The sequence below is a fragment of the Scheffersomyces spartinae genome (genome assembly GCF_019049425.1).
Source record: "Scheffersomyces spartinae strain ARV_011 chromosome Unknown scaffold_18, whole genome shotgun sequence".
In the NCBI taxonomy this organism is placed as follows: Eukaryota; Fungi; Ascomycota; class Pichiomycetes; order Serinales; family Debaryomycetaceae; genus Lizanozyma; species Lizanozyma spartinae.
In genome coordinates this window covers 1-23,113 of record NW_025065065.1, presented here as the reverse complement: position 1 = coordinate 23,113, position 23,113 = coordinate 1, and the positions used below count along the sequence as shown (strand labels likewise).

Here is a 23,113-nt window from a genome sequence, read left to right as displayed (position 1 = left end):
ACTGTTTCCCGAATGGGTAATTTGTGTCGCATACTTATGTAATTCTATAAAGTATCCCAACCTCCAGCATCAACCACACTGTCTAACTTCCGGGCAACATAATTGACAACGTTATGCAGTAGCCATACGTTTCTCAAGAAGTCGTTGTACCGAGGTCTCATCAAATATAGTGGCTTAGACTTCTTCATCTCACTGGGTAATTCACCGTGCTTGTCCAAATACGGAGCTGCATGGAATGAACCTCCGTTTCTAGTTAAAATTAGTATGGTTCTATCTTTGGGTAACAAGAACAACCCAACACAACCAGCACACTCTTTCAAGTAGTGGATTGTGCATTGACCTTCTTGTTCGCCAATAGAAGTCCGTTGCACATCCATAACTTCTGCACAGTACAAGCAGATCGCCGGGTTCTCCATTCGGGTGTGGGGGTTGTTGTATCTGTCCAGATAGTAGTAGTTAGTGAAGAAGTAGTCAAGTCGGTCCGGGAGGTCGATTAACTTGACGATCCCGGGATATTCCAATTCGTATTTGAGTTCCAATTGCATCGCATTAGCATTGGAATTAACAGTCTGTCTTGACTTGAGATGTTGGACGTAGGAATTGAAGATGGTTCCATTGTAGCAGTTATCACCCTCTGGTTGGATAAACTCCTGTAGCATTTGAGCTACCGAGGGCACCTTTAAGATGTCACAGAGTCTGTCTGCTTCGAGACGTTGTGAGCTTTCAAACACTGGTAGTGACTCGATGTCTGCACAGTTAACATAGGCTAAGATCGCTGCTCGACGGAGAAATGGGGTAACAGATTTGATAAGCATCGTATAGAGTATCGCTCCAATGTCAGCATTGACGTGATCCAAGCCATGTGCTTCGGATAGTCTCCGGAAAACTTCTACTGTATAAATACCGTTGTTGGAGTTCATCATAGAGGGTATATCTCTTAAACCGTAATGTTCATTGTCAGTCCTACTGTTGCTTGTGTTCAACTTAGTGACAAGAATACTAAGCACCTGCAAGATATGACCAACAAAACACGCTTTAAAGATGGCATTGAACAGGAACCCTAAACTGGGTAAGGGAATGACATTCACTAGAATCTCAAAGAAATCAGCACTTTGTACTTGTAAAGGTAATTGCTTATTGGATAGTTGGCTGAGACCAGTGAGCAACTTCATGTAGACGTCTGCTTTGGCTGCAGGGGTGGAGAGCCAGTTCTTCATCTTCATCAAGAGAACGTTGTTTCTGAATTCGTTGATGGCGCGGAGGTTCAAAAGAGCGTTGTTGGATATTTGGTCTATCACACAGCTTATGGAGCCTAGACCTCTCAAAGATATTTCTGTGGACTTGATAGTGTTAGTCAAGATTAAAGTAGAATCTGCTTTAAACACTCGCGGGAACACTAATAGGGTTAATATCTGAAACATATTGGTTAACATTGATCTGAAACTCTTTTGGTCAGAAGTCGTAATCTCCTTGGAGTTCTGCCCAATCATGTTACTTGCTGTGGCTGTGAGTTGAGACAACTCTTCTAAATCTTTGGTGGCCAAAGACCCAAACTTCTCTAGCCATTTGGGTTCATGGAGATCTTGGTTCCCCAATTGCTCAAACACATTGACAGTGGCAGTAGCTTCTAATGGCAGAACAAAATTCTCAAGTGACTTCTTGTTGGGAACCCAAAGAATAGGAATAAACATGTTGTTAATAGCTTTGCACAAGGGACATAAGAACTCTCGGTGTTCAATGCTTTCAGGTACATTTCTGGAGATCTGTTGCTGTTTGTTCCTATTAGTGTTGAGGAAGTTAACGTAGCATTGGAAATGCATTCCATGACCACAACTTTGAGATACAACCTTACTTTCAACATGTTTATGGCTTGAAAACCCAGGACCCATGACGTTGGATTCCCGGATCCACTTCATGTACTGCTTCCATTTCTCCGAGTATGTTTCGTCTTCAGCTTCTTCCTTTGTGGTTTCATCATTATCCAAATTATGACTATCAGAGAAGGCCTTCATAAACCAATAAGGGTCATCAAAGGGGACCTTTCTAAACTCAGATGACTTGGACACATAGGTGATGATTCCAAAGGGCCCTGCATTGTCCAGAGCATTTTGACAGTACAAACAGTGAGGTTCTGGAAATTGCCAGCCTTCATCATCACCATATTCTACCATTTCAACATCACTAGTCTCTTCTATTTCATTTTGATTCTGTTTAAGGAACAGAGACTGTTGCTCTTTGAATTTGGCCATTAATCGTGCTTGTCTATCCTTTGCAATTCTTTTCTTCCGAGAAATGGCCTTCTGGGGGTCCCCCTCATTGGTTTTATCTGTTAGTTTAATCGAATCAAACTGCGAAATGCATCCCAGAAGCATGTTGTTGACGTTGGAGTACTTGGTGTCGAAAATAGCAAATATAGACCGGATCTTTGCTCGGTGGTCCTTCATGGCCTCTCCATCCAACATGTTGAAAAGCAATTGGGCAATAGTAGTCCCGTGAATGTCAGATTGACGAGTGAAGTTTGCAAAAAAAGTCTTCCCTGTATTGTTGTCATCATCTGTGTTGATGTAACGTTCTAGCGCACAAATATGGATCAAATGTAACGTTGTTTCCAATAAATTGTCACTCTTGTCGACTCCTTGATCCACAATGTAAAGCAACGTCTTGATAATAAAGTCAGAGAAGTAACTGGATAAGGAATAGTTCCCAATATGGCGATATATTCCTAATTCTTCTGCATTTCTTAAATTGGGCTCAATGACTATCTTATTCATGGTCTTGTTGGTTTTCTTCATGATACGATGTTTCAATAACTTTAATACATCATCCTTCATATTGGCTGTGTAGTTGAAGTAATAAGGATTGACCTCGTTAATGAACTCATCCTTCAACTTGTACATACCAACATCATTTGCTCCTGTGGGTGCAGAGAAGGTTGAAACATCTTGAAGCATCAAATCAAATCGCTTTTCCATCGACACATGTTCTGGAATATTGGAACAAAGCTTGGAATATGTCATAGGACCAAAACATAAATTATGGATCAACTCATTTCTTATGTGGGTCTCATTAAGGTTGTTCTCCTTAAGTCCCCGTAAATACAAGACCTCCGATTGAAGCTGGATGAAGAAGTTCAAACACTCATCTAATATGTATGACAATGTATGATGATCATAGGGAAAGATAGCATCTTCATTTTGGTCTATGGGGAACCCGCCGCTCTTTAACGTCCAACCTTCTAATAGCTGCCATCTGTCGAAGAGGAGATTACATACAAAATCGGGCTCATAAGTGTTTACAAACACTTGAATAAGGAACAAGTCTCGCATGTAACCACACTCTCTAAGGTTGGTGTTTCTGTAGAGTTGCAATTGGGACCGAACACTGAACCCATTCCTAACCCAAAACCCTGATTTGATTTGTGACATTAAAACGATGGTTCTTACTGAGTAGTCAAAAATCGATACTGTTGGGTTGGGTATGTTTGTTTGGCCCATCTTGTTGATTGTATCGTCAATTATTTGTTTGACTTCGAAGGAACTTTCAAACTCTGCAAATTGAATTAAAAATGCAAGAAGGGAATGTAATGGGTGTAAGAAACTGACCTTTTCTTTGTCGATTCTGTATTCTTGAATTAATTCGTTGCTTCTTGGGTCTCTTTTGGCATTCCTTTGGACCTTCAAGTCAATATCTATAGTATCATCCAGTAAACCTGGGTAGTTATTGGATTCCAACTTCAATAAGAATGTCACCACATACATTATGGCATTTTTGCATAACACTTTCTGTTCATGTTTGTTGATGTTCTTCATTGTAGAAAAGCAATGGGCTATGTTTTCTGCAAACAGGTAAATCACAGGTACATTCTGAAAGAACGCAGTATAATCAGGACTTTCGTACTCCACATGAGTCTTCCCCTCCCGAATTATCACTGGGCGACCTTGGAATAAGGCAATTATATCACATGCCATAGGGATGATGTTATATTCCACTATCGACTTAAAATCATTGCTTCGAGTAAGTATATATGAAACATCAAAAAAACATTGACACCAACGACGGATCTTCAAGCTCCAGATGGAAATTTTATGAGTGATAGTAATATCGTCCAGTGTTCTGATTCTTTCTTCTGTAAGGAAACTGTATATGGAAGCAAAAATCCTGGATAAATCATGATGTTGAACAATCAACGTAGAATTGGAAGGACATGTGAATATTTGAGTAGATAAGACTCCCATTACATTGGTCTCGGGTTCTCTGTCTTTTGTTAACAACATATCAGCCACAGTTGGATAAATGTCAACGTATTGAGCACATAATACGTTCTTGAAGTTTAAATTGGTGATCACAGAACATGAGTACATATCATGAAGAACCGTTCGAATGGATTTCCAGAATCGAATATCAAAATAAATAAAGTATTGGAATCTAGATCCCAAATGGCATGTGTTGGGTTGTAAGTCTGTCGTATCGGTATTGTACTCCGAAGTTTGGCAAAGCTTTTCGGGTAAATTCCAACGTTCAACTTGATGATACCAATGGTCATCTTTGCGTAATGATTCCTTGGTGGTGGTTTGTATTTTGGGAATGTTATATTTCAAATCTAATGTTCCTGTTCTGTAGATGTATTCAGTGGATAAGGCTATCCTTTCAGGTTGAGCTAGACCTTTCTTCCACCTTTTACAAAAGGCCTGACATAGTAAATCCTTTGTAGTCACGTTTGATTTGAATAACTCCGACTCAGTAAACGAACATATCCATCGCACTATCTCGTCAACCATTTCTTCTCGGAAAACATCACGCAGACATCTGATACATGTGGCCAAGCCGGTTGCAGATAAAATCTTTTGTCGTTCTCTAAGGAGTTCCAAGTTTTCAGTTACCAACACTTTGGCCTTACCATAACTCTGGAGTCTATCTGTTACCATTGTAGCAAATGCTTTAACTTTCTTACTGGCCAATCTGATTCTTTGAACTGCATCTCTGTAGTGTCTAACTTGGTCATTGTACACCATGAGGGCGAACTTGCCATCAGAAACGTCTCTCATGCCACGGGTATCGTATTTCTCTCCGTCCAATTCCCCATAAAAGGAGTACTTGGTAATAGTACTTATATTTGTGGAGTTGAAGTCGTAAAAGTGCAAGTCGTTCGAGGTCATCACGTCAATGACGTAGTCCAATAGGATCTCCATTACTCCTAGTAATAGTTTTTGCAACTCTTTAGGCATCTCGCTCTTGAGCAATGAATCCCCGTCAGCAACACCATCACTACCATCATTTTCCATAGAAACATCGTCATTATTATGCAGATATTTCGTGTAGGGACACACAAAGTCCCTTACCCACGCTTCAGGATCTCCACAGTCACATACTCCTCCATTTTCTCGCTGACATATGTTGATGTTGACCTTATGACCCACATGGTACTCTTCTCGGAAGCAATGAGAACAGAGCGCACAGGTATCATCGTAGCCACAAGTCAAACACCGATAAATGGGCTCACCCTTACGGAAGATCCTAGCACACGCTAAGTTGACATGGTAGGCCCGATCATCATGGGAGTTTGTATCGCCACGAGATTTCAAGACCCGCTTGAAATATTTAGAGAAGCTCCAGTCGAGTTCCTTATCCAAGACCGTAAGCTTATCGTTGGTTCCGATGGAACGTTCTAGGTTCGGGAAGATCCAATTGATGTATTTTGTTCTTTTGGAGAGTGTGCAAAAGAGTTCCTTTCTTATTTGTTTCCGAGTCTCCTTGGTGAATTGAAAGTTGGACTTTCGAGGAAGCAAAAAGAGAAACCGCCTAAGATCATCCAATTCCGGGATGCTTGTCATGCTAATAGGTCGTTGGACTAATAATAATTCTAAACGGTGATGATCAGCAGCATACTCTGTTTATATAGTAGATGGTAGTATCCACTGTTTTGCCTTCGGTGCTGATTTTGTGCGGTCGGAACTACCCTCGGAATTTATTTGCTTTCAGTTCATTTTTGTGTGATGCCGTACAACTTTTCGTCCCCTAGAGCCCACTCAATTGATAGTTAATCTTCTAATAATATATACTAGTAACCATCACACCACTAACTGTATTCTACTCCTTATGAGCGCAGTGGAAAAGCTACAGTGGACGGCGGCCATTGAGGCCAACCAGAAGAAACTACAGCACGTCCACGATGTGATGTCGCTAGTCTTGGGTACAGCGTGTGGCATACTCGCATTGGAAGCTTACCTGGGTGCAGCCTTTTACGTAGCTGCCTCAACGTTGGTTAACGGAGCATTCTATATGGTTTGCTGTGAAGGAAAGGGGTCCCGTTTTTTCGAGTCTCCAATCAAAGAGATCTTTGTTGATACCTTGGGCACCAGTGTTGCTGGGTTTGTGATGATGTGGTGTTTGGTGTATGCTTTAGTTCGATAATAGCTACCGGAAAAGACTTTTATAATAATATACGATGGGCATTTACGATACCCATTGATTTTGTAGAGTATGCTGTAGTATAGGTCATTTTATTTCATGTCTTTTCTCTTCTACTACCCTAAGGTTAATACCCCATACAAATTTAGTGCCGACCTCCCGGCTGTGCTGGCCTGGCCGATCCGTGATGTGTATGTGCAGGAATTACGTACTCACTTATATAAAACCAACCACTTCCGAACAACAACCACAACCACTACATCAAACACACAGTTAGACTCTATTCACACTAGACTCCTATTATATATACCAATTACCATGGAGAAAATAGACTTATCCACCAATCTGAAGCGTATTCAAGAAGCCTATAACAAGGTGGTAGGTGGAGATCCCGAGGCCACTTATGTTGTGTACAGTGTTGATAAGAAGGCCACGTTGGATTTGAAGGAAACTGGTGATGGAGATTTGGATGAATTCATTAGCCAATTTGAAGAGGGTCATGTCCAATATGGCTTGTCCAGATTGACTGTTCCAGGTTCTGATGTGACCAAGATTTTGCTTTTGGGTTGGTGTCCTGATAGTGCTCCTGCTAAATTAAGAATGTCATTTGCTCAAAACACTGCTGAATTTTCCAAAGTGTTGAACGGTTATCATGTTCAAATTGTTGCCAGAGATGAAGACGATTTGGATGCTAATGAGTTCTTACGTCGTGTGTGTGCTGCTGCTGGAGCCAATTATTCAGCTCAAAGCTCGTCTAAGTCTGCTGGTGGTGGTTCCTCATCTACTTCTACTCCAATTAGACCTAAGCCTGTAGCAGCTCCTATCAAGCCTTCGTTTGTTCCAAAATCTACTGGTAAACCTGTGGCTGCTTCTACTTCTTCAAGTTCTGTGGCTCCAGCTCCAGCTCCAACCATTGGAAAGAGTTTCCCTGCTAAGTCTGAAGGTGATGAATGGGGTGGAGAGAAGGAATTGGAAGTTAGAGACTTTTCCAAAGAACCTTTGGAAGAAGTTCCTTCAGCATACAAACCATTGAAGGTAGATATCGCAGAATTGAGAAAGGGTAAATCCGATACCGTTTCATCTACTCCAGTTCCTTTCAAATCCACTGTGGAAGATGAAAAAAAGAAGGACGATGAACCTCCTAAGACATTCTCTGAAAGAATGAGCTCGTTCAATCGTCCAGAGTCAAAGTCGTCTTCGTCATCTGATGGCAGGTTGACCTCCTTGCCTAAGCCAAAGCCTTCTAATACCGTGAGTCTGAGATTCACTCCTACTGTTACCACTTCTGGAACATCACCTAAATTTGGTTCCAAACCTTCAATTGTCAATCCAGTGGAAAATAGAAACGACAAGATTGTAGGAGGTTTCAAGATCTTTGGTGCTGAAAATGGTAAGACTCCAGCACAACTCTGGGCTGAAAAGAAAGGTAAATTTAAGTCTGTCCCACAGGAAGACGAAGCAGCAGACCACAGTCATGTTGAAAGCGATATGGACAAGTTAACAGTGAACGATGAAGAAAAGGAAGAAAGCGTTGTTAAGCCATCTGATCATGTGTTCGACAAGTTTGCTAAACAAGAAGAAGATGATGAAGATGAAGATAGAAAGCCTGTACAATTCCTTCCTGCTCGTAATTTGCCACCTCCTCCAATTAGAACTGTGGTTCGTCCAGCAGAAGTTGAAGAAGACGAAGACAAATCTCCATCTCTTCCTTCTAGAAGTGAACCAGAGCACGTTGAAGAGGAAGAAGAGGAAGAGGAGACACCTGCACCACCTTCTCTTCCCTCAAGGAGCCAACCTCAACCAGAAGAAGAACCAGAAGAAGAAGAGGGAGAAGAAGGAGAAGCTCCTGCCCCTGTTTTGCCTTCTAGAAGCGGAGCATCAGGAAGCCTTCAGGCCATTGCTGAATATGATTGTGAAGCCGACGAAAGTAACGAGATCTCATTCAAAGAAGGAGATTTAATTGTAGATATTGAACAGATCGATGAAGAGTGGTGGAAGGGTAAACATTCCAAAACCGGTAATGTTGGTTTGTTTCCTTCGAGTTATGTTTCTTTAAAGAGTGAGGAGACTTCTTCTGCTGCTACTGGTGCCACTCCTCCTGCTCCACCTGCAAGAGCCTCCCCGGCACCTGCTGCTGCAGATATCGGTATCTCCGCTGTTGCCGAATACGATTGTGAGGCCGACGAAGACAACGAGCTTTCCTTTAAAGAGGGAGACGTCATTATTGAAATCGAAAAGATTGATGCTGATTGGTGGAAGGGGAAGCACTCAACTACTGGAGCCGTTGGTCTTTTCCCTGCCAGTTATGTTACCATCAATTAAAAATGCATATAAATATATATTATATAGGTCTATAGTTACGATCTTAAGTACTCCTTCACTGCCTCCCCCCAGGCGCCTCTTTTCTTGTAGAAGGCTAAGTCTTCAGGTAATGAATCGATACCTCTGATCAATTCTCTGGTCACGTGATCGTCCTCTAGATGTTTTATCTCCGATAACGGCGTAACGTATGTGCGAATGGTCATGAGATTGGCTCCCAGCACTGGCAACCGGGTGAAACACTGCCTTTCACATCTAAGGAAACAACCCTTCTCAAAATCAATGTCTTCCATTTTCAAAGGCGGTGGAGGGGTTTCACCTTCCCGCCCATGATGAGAATGGAGCGTAAACTTACTCGCATTCGTTTGTATGGACCAGTTATGACGGACGTGCGCTTCATCTGTTGTTAGCCTATCAAAGTACTTGGACATAGACACTTTAAGTCGCTTCTGGTATTGAGGTACGGGGGTGTGGATGAACGAGATAGGCTTATCAAAGTTATTCTTGGGATCAAATCCAGCAGGGAACCCGGAGACATTACATCTCATTATATACTCTTCGTCTGGTGCGTCTTTGTGTAGGAGAATAAAGTCTTCTTCAATTGTTCTGGCTAGTGATAAAAGCAATTCACGGTTGTGGTCTTGTTCCAATACACTGTCTTTGGTGATGATGTTAGGGTCCAAGGGGATCTGGTCTTCAGTAATCAAATTTTTGACGACATTATTATGCTTATCTGGGACAAAGTACTGTGGATATCTGTGGGTCAAATAGTGAATAACAAGTGAATAGAACTCGTGGAAGGCTGCAACAAACCGTTTGTCGGGGTTAAGAAACACAGTATGGTCGGAATGTTTGATGGTGATTTCCCTACGGAGTTGGACGTTTTGCAGATAAGTCTTTTCTATAAGTATCCAATCATTGGCAGTGAAATCGGTCAAGTTCATAGAAGGGTTGAAGGACTTCTTGTTGACAAAGGGTCGGACTTTGAGTGGCTCTTGTGTCTTCCAATCAAAGTCGACATCAACAGGCGTGACATTTTCAAGACAACTTCTCTTTCTCGGTTTCTTCTTTCTACTCGTAAGCAATGGGAGCCCAATAGCAACAAGTAATATTAACAATAGTAGTTGCATCGTCATTGTCAATTTATTGTAGAAAAATTTTGTTTTGAAAATAGCTTCAATTGAGTTTGTTTAAGTAACGTTTGATCTATGGAGAGGTCTCATAAGATAAGCGGAAAGTTATTCCCAATTAGGAGAAATGCGCCTGATAGAAAGATTTTCTGAATATGCAACAACTAAATTTAAGCGGAAGTTACGTATAGCATTATTGTCAATGCGCAAACTGTACGGAGTTAGGATCCCGGTTTCCGTGACCTCAATGACTTAACGGAAAAGTATACTTCTCTTTAGTTATGGCATACACTTTTATATATATTGGTTTAAATCGTATTATTTATGTAATTACCGACATAAAACTCGTGATCGTAAATCATACTTCTCTCGTATTTTTGTGCGTCAACGCACCCCAAAATTCAACACACCATATCCTTAAACATAAACTCCTGATAGGACTTCAACTCGAGTTTCTCTATGCGAGGGAAGTTTATCATCAAATGCTGTAAGGGGTATATCTTCCCTCCTGTTAAGTTTTCGTCATCAATAAATAAGCATCTAATTCTGCCAACCATGAAGTTCATTTTCTTTAAAATGTCGTTAGCGAAAATGCACACTGTGTTGAAGGGACATTCAGAGTTATCAAAGTCCTTTGAAATAGACTTATCAAAGTAGTAGTAGCAATTTGACAACATGGTGAAACAAGTAGTAGAATCCAGCCACAGTTGACGGTGCGATGAAGACTTTTTGGAATAGGGTGAAATGTACGTAGGAGATGGAGGGTCTCTTCCTTCAGAATAAGAAGGTTGACGACCGCATGTGTAAGTGTTATAAAAGTAACTTTCGGGAGTTAAAGGAGGTCCCATAGTGCAAGTATTGTAGTAATCTATGACATCATTAAGAAATTGTTGTATGAATTCTATGCCTTCAAAAAACATAAAGACCACTTTTCCGTCAAATTGTCTTTGAGTGCCAAAATGCATACTTAAATAATCTATTAATGCAGGGAAGCTATCCAAATAGGTTAAGCTTGCGTTATCAGGAATGTCGTTTCCTGTCTGATTGTTAATGTCCTTTAACCTATCTTCCACTTGCACGGCTGTACCATTGGTAATAATAAGGACGTCATAATCTGTTTTAGGCACGCAAATGTATTTTTGAATCATTTTGAAAGACTTTTTCTTTGTTAGTGGAATTGGATATCCTATCAAAAAAAATCAGCCAACCATTGGGCTTCGATAAGATGATTTATATAGATTGATAAGACGAAGTTGCGGGGAAAACAACCAAAACGCCGTAAGGTCATTCGCTACATATTTTAGCTATTAGGAGTATATAAGTGCCTTTCCAACCCCCCGTTTTCACAAAGGTGGGTTTTTGGTGGTGTTTCAATCAACTCCGAGTTCTTCCGTACTCACAATGTTTTTGGTTCCCAACAACTTAGGGAGTACCCCACAAACGGTTTTTATTGTGTCACATCCTCCAAAGTATGGGGTAGTATCACAAAAACCGTATAAGACAGAAAGTTCTTTAAATCCTGAAATCAAGAGGTGTGACATGTAATCATTGTATGTCTACTATGAACCTCGTACGAATTCGGTGCAAACACTCATTTACAACATAATGTAAGATGTAAATGAACGTCAAGTATGAATACGGAGCCACATTAAAAAAGCTGCTTTCCACTTTTCGTGAACCGAGAGACACAAAGATTGAAAGTTTGTTTCCCCCACTTTTGGAAAAAGGCACTCTAAGGGGCTTTGTGCGCTGGATATGAATTAACTCTGTAAGCAGAAACGGCGATGCGGCCCGCAGTTCGTACTCCGTCGCCGAATCTTAGTCACCAGTCATACGGTACGGAACTTAGCATTTTAATTGACCAAATAGAGAATAATTATCAGAATATCTATAAACTTTCTATAGTGGTATCATTACGGGGTGTCTGTGGTTCTTGTTCCGTTAAAGTGTTTTCATATTCGTGGCGTTGATTGTTTAAACCTTCATCTGTCAATTCGATATTCCCTGCATCCTCAACGCCGCCGATGGTTTCAGTCTCGCTCTCCCCGTTACCGTCCACCAGAGTTGCTACTTCTTCTTCTTCTTCATCTGTAGTAGTGGCACATTGATTCTTGTTTGTGTCTTGTGTTTGGACGTGCTCATCCCCATTCTGTTCTGCCTCCGGGTCTGGTCCAAATGCAGGCCTTAGGTCAGTTGCACGAGACCCTTCACCTTCAGCATCTTCAACTTCAACATCACTATTATTTTCGCTATACGAGGGAGGCTCTTCGGGTGGAAGTAAACTTGTTAATGTAATTCTATCGCCACTCATTGACACTTCATCATCACGATATGCATCATAACTTTGGTTGGCCATTTGTGCCGATGTTATACCATCTCCTCTTGAGTTTTCGACATCCCAAAACTGAGGTGGGAAATCATTCTCTCTTTCACTTTCACTCTCATCATATTCTGATCTAGCCAATAAAATGTCTTGATTGAACTTGTTGTAAGCAGGGGGGGATGGACCATTACCTTCAAGAGGAGCCAAACCCCACTTCTTCACGTTGGCTTCAATATACACGAATCCCATTTGTCCCAAGTTTATATTTACCGAACACAAGTTGTTTGCACCTATTGTAGGATGAATATGACCGTCTTGTGGTAATTTGAACTTCTTGATGTGTCCACCCAAACTCAGTTCACTAACTTTCTTCCCGTTTTTTGTGAAAAATACTGTGCCACTTCTAACTCTATATCCTACACCTATGACATCTCCTTGGATTAAACTAGGGAAGTGAGGTGGTCCATCGACTGGGAAGGGATCGTTGTATCGTCTGAACCCATTCGAATCGTAACTAATGGAATACTGGTGTCTTCCTGGCAACCGGAACCAAGGATATGGCTTAGGAGCCAATCCTACAGAAATAACTGTACCTTCTGGGTCGGGGAGCAGATATATCTTGGCTTCAAAGTAGTACACTTCGTTAATCATTGGGATCGGTATATTGGTTTGAGCTGAGCATTGTAAGTTCTTGAAAAAGTTAAGCTCGCACTTATTAACTATAAGTAAATCATTGTTTGTTAACATAGGATCCTTTCTGAATTCGAAAGCTTGGATTCCCTTTTCTTGGATGGAAAGAAGTTGTGAAAGAGGAATATCATGTCTGAAATAAGGGTTGGACTCAAAAAATTGAACTGATTGGAAGTAAAGCTCTTGTTCATCTGTATCTAGTTCAGTGTATATCCTATTTGCAAAGTTTCTTCCCCTTTCTTCATCATCTAGGTCTCTTGACCGTATCCTTCGCCTCAAAATCAAAAATACAACCAAAAGCAACACAAATGCAACTATGAATCCAATACAAGAGAACATCACAACAAAGAGCACTTCATTTATATCTCCCGTCACATCTCCAGCTTCTGAAGGGATATCTCCTAGACGCATGAATCTTAGATTTGGGGGATCTAACTTTGAAGCAACAGCTTCATGTGGACGACTTGAGAGCTTGCTTATTGATGGCGCTATTCTGGAAAAAGTACTAGACATATTACTCTGCGGAAGTATTGCGCTATGTGGTGACATGACTCTTTTTTGAGTGGTGGTAGTCTTGGTAGTCTTTGCCTTCAAACAACGCTATGGAACTAAAACTCTTGATAACGTAATAGGGGCTATGGAGTGGTTTCTATTAAGACAAACTGTTTCAAGATTTAAATTAAAACAGATAATATTTTCTGATACGTTATTATTATTATTATTATTATTATTATTATTATTATTATTATTATTATTATTGATCTAGAACAATGAACCTGTGAGGATCCTTTAATAGTTCCTATATCGTCTGACTTTGAAGGTATGTCCTGAATTCTATTTCTTATTCCCATGATTTTTTTCCTTTAGTGTTGCTTACGTCATGCTTTGTAATTTCTTTTCCTTATGTCGCGACATTACCTATTTGGAAGTAAATAACCAAGACACACACGTGACCATGCGGGTCTAGACGAAGATGGCTGGTGCGCTGGTAATTTAGTCTTAAACGAGAAGGACTGCGCTGGCTCTGAAAAGGTTGCAGCAAGACAATCTTTAACTTTTTTGGATTGAGCACCAGCACTAACAGTATGATCTAGAACTTAATATATTCCAGGAGGGTTTTGTTAGGTAATTGCAGAAAACAGTTTATAGCGTCATTGCAAGGGTAGATCTTAATTTACCCAGAAGGGTAACTATATTGTGATAACAATTTAGTACCAAACATTAACAATACAAATTATCTCATGTTAGTAACACCGAAAAATGATGCACTGATGATGCAAAAAAAGGATGCAGAGTGACATCCTATCATGCCAGACGCGAAAATCGATTATTTAATGCACGTAATTAGTGTATGCACAAATACGCGTCAATTTACGCACATAATAGTATACTAAAAATAAACCTTCCGCAAGATTATTGACTCTTAACATTGTATGATCACCAAGACTAGATTAAACCCAAAATTAATAGCATGGCCTCAGTTTATTATTCTCTCGTTATATATCGAGCTTGATTCAAACTCCACCCAGATCATTAATCATTACTTGGGCTTATCTGATTCATTCTGGGGTACGTAAAAATGTAAAGTATACAAATGATGGCATTATGTACAGGATATATGCGGTTTCTATATTTGGCATGGCTTTAAAGATACAATAGCCAGCGATCACTACTCAGGCTAGGAAATAAACTCACCTACTACGCCTCCTGTTTTGATGCCAAGGGTGCATGACATGGTATCTGGGCAGCATTGATCCAGCACAACACCCCCTTTGGAATCAGAATATCGGTGCAAAGCCGACAATGTGTTTACATTATTGCATGTGTGAATGTAAGATTTTGAAGGAACAGCTGGCAAACACAGCCATTCATAGTAGAAAAGAAAAAGCGAACCAAGCACCTTGTATGTTCTTTTGCGTCATATTGCATTGCATTGTGGTATAAGAATGCCATGATATCCTGGAGCTTACAAGCCATAAATATTCTTCATCTCTGAGTCTTCATTCTCTTTATACCAAAGATCAATAGAATCCACATTAACTTAATACAACTATGAGGTGGCATCTGGCTGTAGCACTTGCTGCCACTTTGGTTAGAACCTTGGCCTGTAACCCATTGATCAGTTCTGATTGTCCTCCCGACCCAGCGTTATCTGCTTCTTTCAAAGAAACCTTTAACCTGGAATCAAAATACTTCACTGCCGTTAAGGAAAATGGTTTATCATACACAGACATTGGTTTGGAGTTCCAAATCGCCAAGCAGGGTATGAATCCTTCCATTAAATCAGACTTCTATATTATGTTTGGTAAAGTTGAAGTTGTATTACAAGCTGCTGAAGGTCAAGGTATCATCTCCTCCTTCTATTTGCAAAGTGATGATTTAGATGAGATCGACATCGAACTATTTGGTGGTGATCCATACGAATACCAATCCAACTTCTTCCTGAAGGGTAACACCGCAACTTATGATAGAGGTAGATACCACCACACTTCCAGTAGTCCATTACTGAATTTCCACACCTACACCATTGAATGGACTGAAGACCAAATCACCTGGACATGTGATGGTAAATTGGATAGAACTTTATTAAGCACAAACCCTCAAGGATTCCCTCAAACTCCAATGTACATCATGGCCGGTGCCTGGGCTGGTGGTGATCCAAATAATCAAATTGGTACCATTGAGTGGGCAGGTGGTCTCACCGACTACAATAAAGGACCATTCCAGATGTATATCAAGTCCATCATTGTATCTGATTATTCATCAGGTAAGTCATATTCCTACACTGATAAATCTGGTACCTGGCAATCAATCAAATCTGATGGAGGTAAAATCAATGGCAGAATTCAAGAAGCTCAAAAGGAATTCGCTACTTTACAATCGGGTGGAGAAGTTTCTAATAGCTTCTCTGCTTCTGCATCTGGAACTTCTTCCTCATCTGCTTCCTCCTCATCAGCGTCCTCCTCATCTTCATCCTCATCCAAATCTTCATCTTCGTCAACCTCCTCGTCTTCATCAACCTCCTCTTCTTCATCACCCTCCTCTTCTACTTCATCACCAATCTCCTCATTAAGCTCTTTGCCTACTTCATCTTCTTCATCATCTTCAACTTCTACTGTTTCCTCAACTTCCAGTGCTTCCTCAACTTCCACTGTTTCCTCAACTTCCAGTGCTTCCTCAACTTCCACTGTTTCCTCAACTTCATCCTCCACTGTGACATCGCTTACTGAAGCCACTTCTTCTTCCTCAGTCGCCGCTAACACTTTTTCTTCAGCGGTATCAACAACAGGAGGACCCACATCTGGAGCACAGAGAACTAGTAGTGTTTCCACATTTGCCACAGGATTAACTACGTTGTCGAGTAGCACTGCTAGGCCAGCTGCATCATCTGTATCATCAATTTCTGCGGTCAACGGAGCTATGCAATATTCGGCATCATTCGTTACCAGTATTGTAGCTGTGTTTGCATTTTTGATGGTATAATGTCAAAGATAACAATTATTCTTTGCAAAAAACAATTTATTGTTTGAAAATAAATATTTAGGTAATAATTTTGGTTCTTTTTAACATTGATTATAGATAATTAAGTTTTTAGTAATTTTTTTAATAGCACACTCATAAATGGTTATTTTAAGGTTAAGGTTACACTATATTCTTGAATTCTACAAATTGATATAGTGGATACTGCAATTGTACTAAGCTTATATTATTTCATAAAACTACTAAACAGTTGTCAAGTTTAAGCATCATAAGTAGAAGCGGAAACATCACCACCTCTACCTGTCCAGTTGATGTGAATCCAGTCACCCTTCTTCAACAACTCATTTTCCTTACCTGGCAAAACTTGGAAAGTGTGAGCACCAAAATAATCTCTTTGGGCTTGCAACAAGTTAGCAGGCAATTGAGCAGATCTGTAACCATCGTAGAAGGCTAAAGCAGTGGAGAAAGCAGGAACTGGAACACCAAATTCAACAGCCTTACCAATGGTACTTCTCCATCCCTTTTGAGCCTTGGTGACGGCATCCTTGAAGAATGGGTAGAACAACAAGTTGTGCAAGTCTGGTTGAGCCTTGTAAGCCTTGGTGATTTCACCCAAGAAAACGGATCTGATGATACAACCACCTCTCCACATCAAAGCGATGGATGGGAAGTTCAATTTCCAGCCGTATTCCTTAGCAGCTTCCTTCAACAACATGAAACCTTGAGCATAAGAAATGATCTTGGAAGCGTACAAAGCTTGTTCCAAATCATCAACAAATTGCTTTTTGTCCTTGATTGGGGAAACATCTTCCACGGTGGGACCAGGCAAGATGGAAGAGGCTTCAACTCTTTCGTCCTTCAAAGCAGATAAACATCTAGAGAAGACAGCTTCACCAATCAAAGTGACAGGCATACCCAAGTCCAAGGAGTTGACAGCAGTCCACTTACCAGTACCCTTCTGACCAGCAGTATCCAAGATCTTTTCCAACAATGGAGTACCATCGGTTGGGTCATTGTAATACATAATGTCCTTGGTAATATCAATCAAGAAAGAATCCAAGACACCCTTGTTCCAAGTCGCAAAGACATCACCAATTTCCTTGTTGGTAAACTTACCAACTCTCTTCATCAAATCATAAGCTTCGCAAATCAATTGCATGTCACCGTATTCAATACCGTTGTGAACCATCTTGACGTAGTGACCGGCACCTGACTCACCAACCCAGTCACAACAAGGTTCACCCTCAGTCTTAGCGGCAATGGCTTGGAAAATCTCCTTGATGTGAGGCCAAGCTTCAGCGGAACCACCAGGCATCAAAGAAGGACCGTATCTGGCACCTTCTTCACCACCAGAGACACCAGAACCGACAAACAAAAGACCCTTCTTGGTCAATTCGTCGTAACGTCTGTTGGTGTCAGGGAAGTGAGAATTACCACCATCAATGATGATATCACCCTTTTCCAAGTGAGGAACCAATTGATCAATCAAAGCGTCAACTGGCTTACCAGCCTTAACTAAGATGATGATCTTTCTTGGTCTCTTCAATTGAGCAATGAAGTTTTCAATAGAAGTAGCACCAACAATAGACTTACCCTTAGCTTCGTTAGCCAAAAAGTGGGTAACCTTTTCTTGGGTTCTGTTGTAAGCAACAACGGTGTAACCATTGTCAGCAGCGTTCAAAATCAAGTTTTGACCCATAACGGCCAAACCGATCAAACCGATATCACCACTAGGATTCAAGTTAGTATTTACTATTAAACATTGCTTAAGCAATCTAGATGTTGGGGATGACGAAGGCATGCTAATTAAGAAAAGAAAATAAGATGTTGATGTCGATGATGAAAACAGAAAGCAATGTTCCGCTTAAACTAAAAGCATAATTTGAACATCTTCGTCGGCATCTTCATACATCACCGGCATTTTTCAGTCCTCGGTATTTAGCCCCTCACTGATGTCACAGCCAACAACAATTAGATCATCATTGACAGAGTCGGAGCTTGTTTGGTACATACACTGGAGCAGACATAATGCAATTGATCTCTTTAAAGGTATCTTCGAAGTATTCTTAACGTCCGAAGTTAGAGTCCGAAAGAAATACAGCCGTCCATATTCTGGAGGAGATCAGGGAGTAACTAAATATGAAACTGAGAATAGTCGTGTTCTTACCGACTAATTACAAAATTTTCGTTGTTGGGTGGACAATTACACCAGAACGTTGGGGGGCCAATAGTTCATACTACGGACAGTGCGGGCCGTTCTCGGGCAATCTCCCGTGCTACGATATACGCAGACTGCAAGTAGTAATGAATTAGTTTTTCTCGTAAGCAAACCTGTACGATAGACTGGTTGCATTAGCCTTTTACAGATTACTAACCAGGAACAAATTACTAAACAATTAGTCCTAAGGTTTCCAATTAATACTACGTGACATTCACTTTCACTATCAATATGGCGTGGGACTTAGGACCTGGAGTATACGGGCCACTCTCTCCATAAGTTTTATGATTGCTCGATTGTGACAATTAATACTACATGAGTAATATGCCCCACATATTATGTTATCTTACAAACACAATGGGAAGATGATTCGCTTTCCACAGACTTTACAAATGCTAGATTCTTTACTAAGTTATACCCCTTTTCATCCCATTGGTAATTTGCAAGATTATCCTTCATTATGGTGAGGGTTATAAGGAGTGTTATTGCACTTCCAAGTGGTTCCTTAAAATACTTTGAATTATCCTAAGACTTTACGTTCAATAAATTGACTTGATATCTCTTCCCTATCTTAATTAAGTCCCCCATAGAGTATGGGGACTATGCCAGACCATGCTATTGTATATACTTTGAACCCCACTAACTGTCCCCCGCTTCCTTCTTTGAAGTCCGTACCAGATCCCCCAAAACCTCTATAAATTCCCCCATATAAAGTGGCGGCAAGTACTTTCTTTCGCAAATGTTTTTAAGACAGGCCCCCACTTTCTACCCCAACAACAATCACATGACTTACAAGAGTTTTTGATCACCATCTTCGTCACGTGCATGGACCTATTTTGTTCTCTAACACGTGATCATTAGTCATGTCTCGTGGTTTGACCCAATCGCAATTTCCATTAATCACGTGCACTTCTGTGATTACACAAATCTTGATTGAGTTTTCCGGATTTGTAATAAGTTAGAAATGATTTTACAAACAATAATAAACGTTTCAAGGATTCCACTATCATCGCCTATGTTAATGGCTAAGAACTGACTATTGTAGTTTCAAAACGTGTGACCCTTATTTCAGGTAGTAATTGAAGTTGAACACCTGGATTTGCCATAACTGAGGAGATATAATGGTTGCAATATTTTCTTGATGGTTGTTAATCAAAATGTTACAATGTCGATAATGCACAGGAAAGCACTACTCTTAAGGAGGCTGGGTAGGCTTCATGATTTATTTTTTTTCGTTTGTATGTGAAATGTGACTTTTGCCCCAGAATAATAGAATGCACAAACAGAATATTGGTTTTGGACAACTTGAAGATGCTTCTTTCTTTGGTTGACAAGATCATTTAAGAAGAGAGTTACATCTTTCTTTTCACTAGTTGATTTTGGCTTCCCCATTTATAGAAACATAGAAAAATGCCTATTCCAGCTCCCCACGGTGGCGTATTACAAGACTTGGTTGCTAGAGATGCATCTATTAAAAAAGAGTTGTTAGAATCTGTTCCTTCCCTCACCAGTTGGACTTTGACTGAAAGACAATTATGTGACTTGGAGTTGTTGTTGTCTGGTGGTTTCTCTCCCTTAGCTGGCTTCTTAAACGAAGAAGATTACAACTCCGTTGTCTCCGAATTGAGATTGTCCTCAGTTACCGATGAATCTACCGGTAAGGGATTGTTGTGGCCAATTCCTATCACTTTGGATGTTGACGCTTCAACTGCTTCCAGTTACAAGGTTGGTGAAAAAATCGTCTTACGTGACTTGAGAGACGAAACTCCATTAGCTGTCTTGACTGTCGAATCTATTTACAAGCCAAACAAGCAATTGGAAGCTGAAAAGGTTTTCAGAGGTGACCCAGAGCATCCAGCCGTCAAATATTTGAATGAAACTGCTGGTGAATATTACATCGGTGGTTCCTTGCAAGGTTTGTCTTATCCTAAGCACTACGACTATGTTGAGTTAAGAAAGACCCCAGCCCAATTGAGAGCTGAATTCGTTGATACTTTGAACTGGAATGAAAAGCATGTTGTCGCTTTCCAAACTAGAAACCCTATGCACAGAGCTCACAGAGAGTTGACAGTTAGAGCCGCTAATGACATTGGTGAAGATGGTAGAATTTTGATTCACCCTGTTGTTGGTTTAACTAAGCCAGGTGATATTGACCACCACACAAGAGTCAAGGTTTACCAACAAATCTTAAAGAAGTTTCCAGATGGTTTGGCCTCATTGTCCTTGTTGCCTTTGGCTATGAGAATGGGTGGTGACCGTGAAGCTTTGTGGCACGCTTTAATTAGATTGAACCATGGTGTGGACCACTTTATTGTTGGTAGAGATCACGCTGGTCCAGGTAAAAACTCTAAAGGTGTTGACTTTTACGGTCCATATGACGCACAAGAATTGTTAGCTAATTATGCAGACGAATTGGAAGGTAAGATTAAGATTGTTCCATTTAGAATGGTCACATACTTACCCGAAGAAGACAGATATGCTCCAATTGATACCATTGACTTATCTACTACTAAAACAGCAAACATTTCTGGTACTGAATTGAGACAAAAATTAAGAGATGGTTTAGAAATTCCAGAATGGTTCTCCTATCCTGAAGTCGTTCGTATTTTAAGAGAAACTAACCCTCCTAGATCAAAGCAAGGTTTTGCTATCTTAATTGATGCTGAAAAGGCCGGTGAATACTTGTCATATGCTTTACAATCTACTTTAAATCAATTCGCTGGTGGCCGTAGAATTACTAAAGTTAAAGTCGATGATCATGACAGCACCCTTCTTGGTGAATTAGTCAGGGCTGGTTCAGGAGTCATTGGTACTTCTGAGACTGAAGAAGCAACAGGCGGTCTTATTAAGGCTGTTGGAGCTGCTAACGCCTTGATCATCAAGTCTGAGGGCGAAGCCAAAATTGACGACGGTATCTTTGTTATTGATGCCTCTGACTTGAACGTCACTGTTGGTCAGGTTGTTGAATATTTGAAAGCACAAGGCTTCTATTAAATTTACCTGACTTAGGTTGTTTTCCATTCTCGATGCAACAAGGTCCACCTTTTCTTGTATTTTATTTATTTTAGCTTTGGTATCTACTATTATCTTGGCCATTAGGTTAACTTAAAAGAACCGTGTCTTGCTCAATGTATAATTTCGTCGCCAAATCTAGCAATTTTGTAGTAGTGCGAAGTGCACAAAATTTGTCCTTTTTACAGAGTGCGAAAGGTACTGAAAAAATGCTTTTGCACCCAAATTCCTTTTCAAAAAAACTTTCAACCAAAAAATTCAATATATAAGCTTAAAAAACCTGAATACGCTAGTATGAAGGCACTTTTGAATATATGCCAATGTTAACATCAATATGCAGGTAGGAAATTTGGCAGATACTCCATTTCTACAAATATAATCGACTATCACCAGTTTATGGGAGTTATCGACACATTTTGCGAAAAGCAAGTACCCAAATCCTCGTTGAATATATAAAGATAAATAAGGTAATAGTATTAGCCCGAAAATAAAGTCAAACAGTACAATATCAATTTTAAAACTTTCTCTATGCAAATTGGGACCTTCAAACTTCCATATTTTGAGGTTTCTGTAAAGAATCCAAGCAGTAGCTGCTCAAAAGGGTTTCTATAATCTACTGACAACCTATTTGATTGAATAGAGAAAACATTACATGCTATCGAGAGCTAAGACTCACGAGTAGCATCGCGAGTTCCTTTGTTTTAGTATTTTTATTGAACACTTTTACTCTTTCACATAAAATGATAGATTTTTTCTGCACAAATCAAACGAACCCACCTTTGCTAGTGATTAGAGTATCTTAGGAAAAGTAAGAGATGGATGAAATTAAGGAATCAATGACATCTCGGCATAAAATTTATGGGGGCTTATTTAAGAGTACCGTGGTCGGTATGAGGAAAAAGGAGACCAATATTGAAGCCCATATTTGGAGTGATGGAACGGGGAATCCAAGCTGAATCACAACTCTAAAAATTAAAAATTTAAATACAAAGGGAGCACTAAAACAATAGGTCATGAAATAGATCTCCATATCAAAGTCAAACTAAATGTTCAAACAGCCCACTTTCTTAGTTCACTGTTGGAGTATTGTGTCATAAGAATTCGAGATCGTGTATGACACAATATGTAATCTGTTGGTTGCAAACAAATAGTCCAGGTGAGGAAATATTCAAAACATCCTTGATTGGTAAGTTTGTATGTTTTGAGTATAACTAACCAGTTTTAGAAATATTCAAAATATTTCAGATAGGTATGATGAGATATTTTGGATAATAGTCAGCCAAAATGAAAAAAAGAACAATGATAAATCGCTATCGTCAAGCATATCAAGCCAGTCATTACTATCCAATAATAGTAATACTACAATCTGTTGAAGTATTGTGTCAGAAACATGCAGGATCGTATATGACACAATTATGTAATCTGTTGGTTGCAAACAAATAGCTGAGAGAATATTGTAGAAATCCTAAATTGAGTTATTTAAAATATCCCGTATAGGTGAGTCAGGATATTTTAAATGATAGCTAGTCACGT

The 23,113-nt window shown here is 40.0% G+C and overlaps 8 protein-coding genes across 8 annotated transcripts; 3 read left to right on the top strand and 5 right to left on the bottom strand.

The window, feature by feature from the left end:
• Positions 1-44: 44 nt before the first annotated feature.
• On the bottom strand, positions 45-5,831 carry KQ657_001738 (putative ubiquitin-protein ligase; the record flags this gene model as incomplete). The annotated part of the gene is made up of 1 exon (XM_043192522.1): positions 45-5,831. One exon carries the CDS (start codon positions 5,829-5,831, stop codon positions 45-47), a length of 5,787 nt encoding a protein of 1,928 aa, XP_043047890.1.
• Positions 5,832-6,726: 895 nt separating this feature from the next.
• Positions 6,727-8,730, top strand: ABP1 (Abp1p; the record flags this gene model as incomplete). Its single annotated transcript, XM_043192521.1, has 1 exon — positions 6,727-8,730. One exon carries the CDS (start codon positions 6,727-6,729, stop codon positions 8,728-8,730), a length of 2,004 nt encoding a protein of 667 aa, XP_043047889.1.
• Positions 8,731-8,765: 35 nt separating this feature from the next.
• Positions 8,766-9,857, bottom strand: KQ657_001736 (uncharacterized protein; the record flags this gene model as incomplete). Its single annotated transcript, XM_043192520.1, has 1 exon — positions 8,766-9,857. The coding sequence occupies one exon, from the start codon at positions 9,855-9,857 to the stop codon at positions 8,766-8,768; it is 1,092 nt and encodes a 363-aa protein (XP_043047888.1).
• A 401-nt stretch (positions 9,858-10,258) lies between these two features.
• KQ657_001735 (uncharacterized protein) lies at positions 10,259-11,452 on the bottom strand (the record flags this gene model as incomplete). The annotated part of the gene is made up of 2 exons (XM_043192519.1): positions 10,259-10,971; positions 11,449-11,452. The coding sequence occupies 2 exons, from the start codon at positions 11,450-11,452 to the stop codon at positions 10,259-10,261; spliced, it is 717 nt and encodes a 238-aa protein (XP_043047887.1).
• Positions 11,453-11,745: 293 nt separating this feature from the next.
• On the bottom strand, positions 11,746-13,383 carry SSH4_2 (uncharacterized protein; the record flags this gene model as incomplete). The annotated part of the gene is given in 2 exon segments (XM_043192518.1): positions 11,746-13,358; positions 13,377-13,383. 2 exon segments carry the CDS (start codon positions 13,381-13,383, stop codon positions 11,746-11,748), a joined length of 1,620 nt encoding a protein of 539 aa, XP_043047886.1.
• A 1,539-nt stretch (positions 13,384-14,922) lies between these two features.
• CRH11 (transglycosylase) lies at positions 14,923-16,353 on the top strand (the record flags this gene model as incomplete). Its single annotated transcript, XM_043192517.1, has 2 exons — positions 14,923-15,754; positions 16,121-16,353. 2 exons carry the CDS (start codon positions 14,923-14,925, stop codon positions 16,351-16,353), a joined length of 1,065 nt encoding a protein of 354 aa, XP_043047885.1.
• Positions 16,354-16,609: 256 nt separating this feature from the next.
• GND1 (phosphogluconate dehydrogenase (decarboxylating)) lies at positions 16,610-18,151 on the bottom strand (the record flags this gene model as incomplete). Its single annotated transcript, XM_043192516.1, has 2 exons — positions 16,610-18,080; positions 18,144-18,151. The coding sequence occupies 2 exons, from the start codon at positions 18,149-18,151 to the stop codon at positions 16,610-16,612; spliced, it is 1,479 nt and encodes a 492-aa protein (XP_043047884.1).
• A 1,827-nt stretch (positions 18,152-19,978) lies between these two features.
• On the top strand, positions 19,979-21,562 carry MET3 (sulfate adenylyltransferase; the record flags this gene model as incomplete). Its single annotated transcript, XM_043192515.1, has 1 exon — positions 19,979-21,562. One exon carries the CDS (start codon positions 19,979-19,981, stop codon positions 21,560-21,562), a length of 1,584 nt encoding a protein of 527 aa, XP_043047883.1.
• Between the last annotated feature and the right edge of the window lie 1,551 nt (positions 21,563-23,113).